This window comes from Lactuca saligna, chromosome 4 (assembly GCF_052625555.1).
Source record: "Lactuca saligna cultivar CGN05327 chromosome 4, ASM5262555v1, whole genome shotgun sequence".
Taxonomy (NCBI): domain Eukaryota; kingdom Viridiplantae; phylum Streptophyta; class Magnoliopsida; order Asterales; family Asteraceae; genus Lactuca; species Lactuca saligna.
In genome coordinates this window covers 209,016,449-209,019,917 of record NC_136420.1, presented here as the reverse complement: position 1 = coordinate 209,019,917, position 3,469 = coordinate 209,016,449, and the positions used below count along the sequence as shown (strand labels likewise).

The 3,469-nt window shown below is 31.0% G+C and overlaps 1 protein-coding gene across 1 annotated transcript; it reads left to right on the top strand.

Annotated features, from left to right (window-relative positions):
• Positions 1–277: 277 nt before the first annotated feature.
• LOC145039008 (transcription factor MYB1-like) lies at positions 278–1,135 on the top strand. Its single transcript, XM_078987174.1, has one exon. It carries the CDS (start codon positions 307–309, stop codon positions 1,003–1,005), a length of 699 nt encoding a protein of 232 aa, XP_078843300.1. The 5' UTR covers positions 278–306; the 3' UTR covers positions 1,006–1,135.
• The last annotated feature ends 2,334 nt before the right edge of the window (positions 1,136–3,469 follow it).

Sequence of the window (3,469 nt, the reverse complement as noted above, 5' to 3'; positions counted from 1 at the left end):
TCGTTTACAAACACCGTTGTAAGCAAAAAAAGACCGAAATAATATTACTTTTAGTTTTTCAAACCTTTTTTTTATTTAAATACCCTAAGGTTTAAAGATAAACTTTTTGTGACATGTGGCTTATAAGATATAAAATTATTCCAAGGCACCTTGATATACTTTATACAAATTTAGAAGCCAATTTCCAAGCACCAACCTTTTGCTCCCCACCGTTCATCCGTGCATGTACCGGTCCATCCATATATATATACACGCCAATATACCATCAACCCACAAACCACTTCACACAAAAGTCCCATCCAAATAATGGAACATTTCAATTTGTGCTCCTCCTCCTCCTCCGATTCATCTTCTTCAGACACTTCTCATTCGCCTCACAAAACCCAGCACTCTACCGGTCTTTATACGATCAAGGGTCCATGGACGAGTGAAGAAGACAAGATCCTTACTCGACTTGTTGAACGTTCCGGGCCCTGTAACTGGTCGCTTATTAGTAAATACATCAAGGGTCGATCAGCTAAGTCCTGTAGACTTCGATGGTGTAATCAGCTTTGCCCCAATGTCCACCATCGACCCTTTTCTTGCGATGAAGATAACACCATTTTGGTCGCGCATGCCAAGTATGGGAACAGGTGGGCAGCTATTGCTCGATTGTTACCTGGTCGGACAGATAATGCAGTGAAGAACCATTGGAACTCTACGTTGAAGAGACGGCGGTTTGAGAATCAGGGGGTGGTTGCTGACGGTGGTGATTTTAAGATGAGTTTGAACTGTGGTAGTACTAGTTTTTCTACATCCGGATCTCCGTCGAATGTGGGTGCTGCCGCCGCTGTTGAGTATGATCCGATGACTACTTTGTCTCTTGCACCGCCGGGGATGGGTGGATGTGAAACGACGTCGGAGGGTTTACCGAATGAGTTTTGGGATGTGTTGAGGGATGTCATCGCTAGGGAGGTTAGGGAGTATCTTTCAACTTCGTTCCCCGAGACTTCTGCGTTCCATTGACAATTGTTTATTTTGTTTTTTCTTTTTAAAGATAACTAAATGTTGATGATTTATTACATTGTAACATTTCATCTTGATGTTAATTATAGATAATGTTAAATAGTTAACTAACAAGTTGAGTATTGAATTAGATAGATTTGTTGGTATTTGTTTTAATTTTTGAAGTAATAAAGTTATATATGAATGTAGACACTATTGTTAAAATTAAATAGTTTAAAAATGTATAAACATTTACTTATGATGTGAACGGTGATCAACTTTACCTTGTTTGACCTTTTTTATTGTTTTATTTATATATTTAATTTGTTGTCAGTTTGTTATAGGATAGACTGGATCATCTTTATTATCTTTATTTAGATGTGTTAGATATTATACATTTATTAATTTTCATTAAGGTGTGAAACTATATAAACTCAAGTATTCATAAAATAAGGTAATTTTCATTTAATTTATACAATTATTATATAGTAGTTCACAAATTAAACATTCGTATTTACCAAACTATCTCTTTTGGCTCTATCAATTTATTATATGGTGAACATCATAACCGATAGACATGTAAAGAAAACAACAAATACTAATAAAAATTATATGTCGATTAGTTACGAATAATAAATATGATTATTCTTAACATAATACCAAGTTTCGTTCAGAAATCAAATCAATTCTTCTCGATTAAATATGAGACTGTAATTTAAAACTGACTTGTTAATGGTTGATCTTTGAACGTGCATTAGTTGCACAGATCGACTCTTGTCCTTAAAGGCTTTAACTTTCGCTCCTATCGGTTGTAAGCGGCCAACCCCTAGAAACCCTAAGGTGATGACATGCTCTCTAAGTAAGCCGTTTTATGAACCTTCTAGAATATTTTGTGACTTTATCCACGAAATCAACGCTGGTTAACCGTTTGATTGGATCGGTCAAACCGACTTCATCCAAATCTTATCTACGAAGTTAAACATTGGTCAACCGTTTGATCGGATCGGTTGTATTATTAATCATGTAGGGTTAACAAATATAAGTTTTTCAAAGTTGAAGTTACTAAAAAATTACTTAAACATATGGATGTCACAAAAAATGTTGAATATTTTGACTATGAATAAAGATATACTAGACAACATTGCATTTGATATATTTTTTTTTTAGAAAAACAAAAAAAAATTTGTTTCTTTAGATTTGAACTCCTAACCAATAAGATAGAAAACAGATGACACGAACATTAAATCAATGTTTTTTTCATGATAACAAAACTAATGATTTTATATCTAAAAAAACTAAAAAGCAACAAGAAGTATTCTATTTTACTGAAACTCATGTTAAATCGAACAAAACTACATTATCTTTGTATGCATCGAGAAAAGTTTGATAATTTAAATAGGAAAAATTGACAACATGCGTTACTTTTATATGAAGATAATTGTATATTTCGATATAATCGATTCGTTTCATTTTGAAACTTATTTTATCATATACGTATTTTTAATTTCGCTCATTTTACATATACACATTTTTACAGTTAATCTTTTTAAAGAAAGTAGAGCTCAAAATATTTTATGAAGATAAGAAATAAAAAAGGAAAGGACAAAACATGGGGTACCGGCCATTTCCGATATTCAACGCTCTTTCTTTTGGAAAGTACTCAGTCAAGTGTCCACTGTCGAGTGCCTCTTGCTCATGTTTTAAACGTGGTGATAATCAATTTCACACGATATATATATATATATATATATATATATATATATATATATATATATATATATATATATATATATATATATATATATATATATATATATATATATATATATATATATATACTATTTTATAAAAGAAATCCCACTTTTTTTAAAAATACATTGGATATAATAATATTATTTTTTTTAAGACGTTCAAATCATTAAGTTAATAGTACAAACAGTCATCAATAAAATAATATTAAATTTTAACATGTGTTTTGAATCCTTATATTTCTCAACAATTCTATCTCCTTCCCTGAATTTCGGATAATTCAAAATTTGAAACCATCAGAAAATACATGTTGATTCAAATATCCCTCCTGCAGATGACTCTTTCTTAACAGGTTTTTATTTTAATCTCTACTTGTAATTGATTTCATCATTTTTAACTTTTTGTATTTTTATCTTATAAATATATTGGGTGAAGGCTTTATTATATCAGGTTTGTTTCTAAAAAGGTTTTTACTATGTTTCTTTAATGTGTTAGCTTTGCAGGTTCAAAGAACTCAACCAAGAGGGCCAGTTAGAGCATTGTATTATCATTAGTTTGTATATTTTGTCATCTTACTTTTGCAATAAAGAACGGTTAAACACAAGATTTGACATGATTAAGGTAGTTTGTATATTTTTCATCTTGTTTAGTCTAAAAATGAAACCTTTTTCATCATTGGTTCTTATAATATCAAGTTTCATCACATGGACTTCCTGATTACGGTGATTATTGTCCT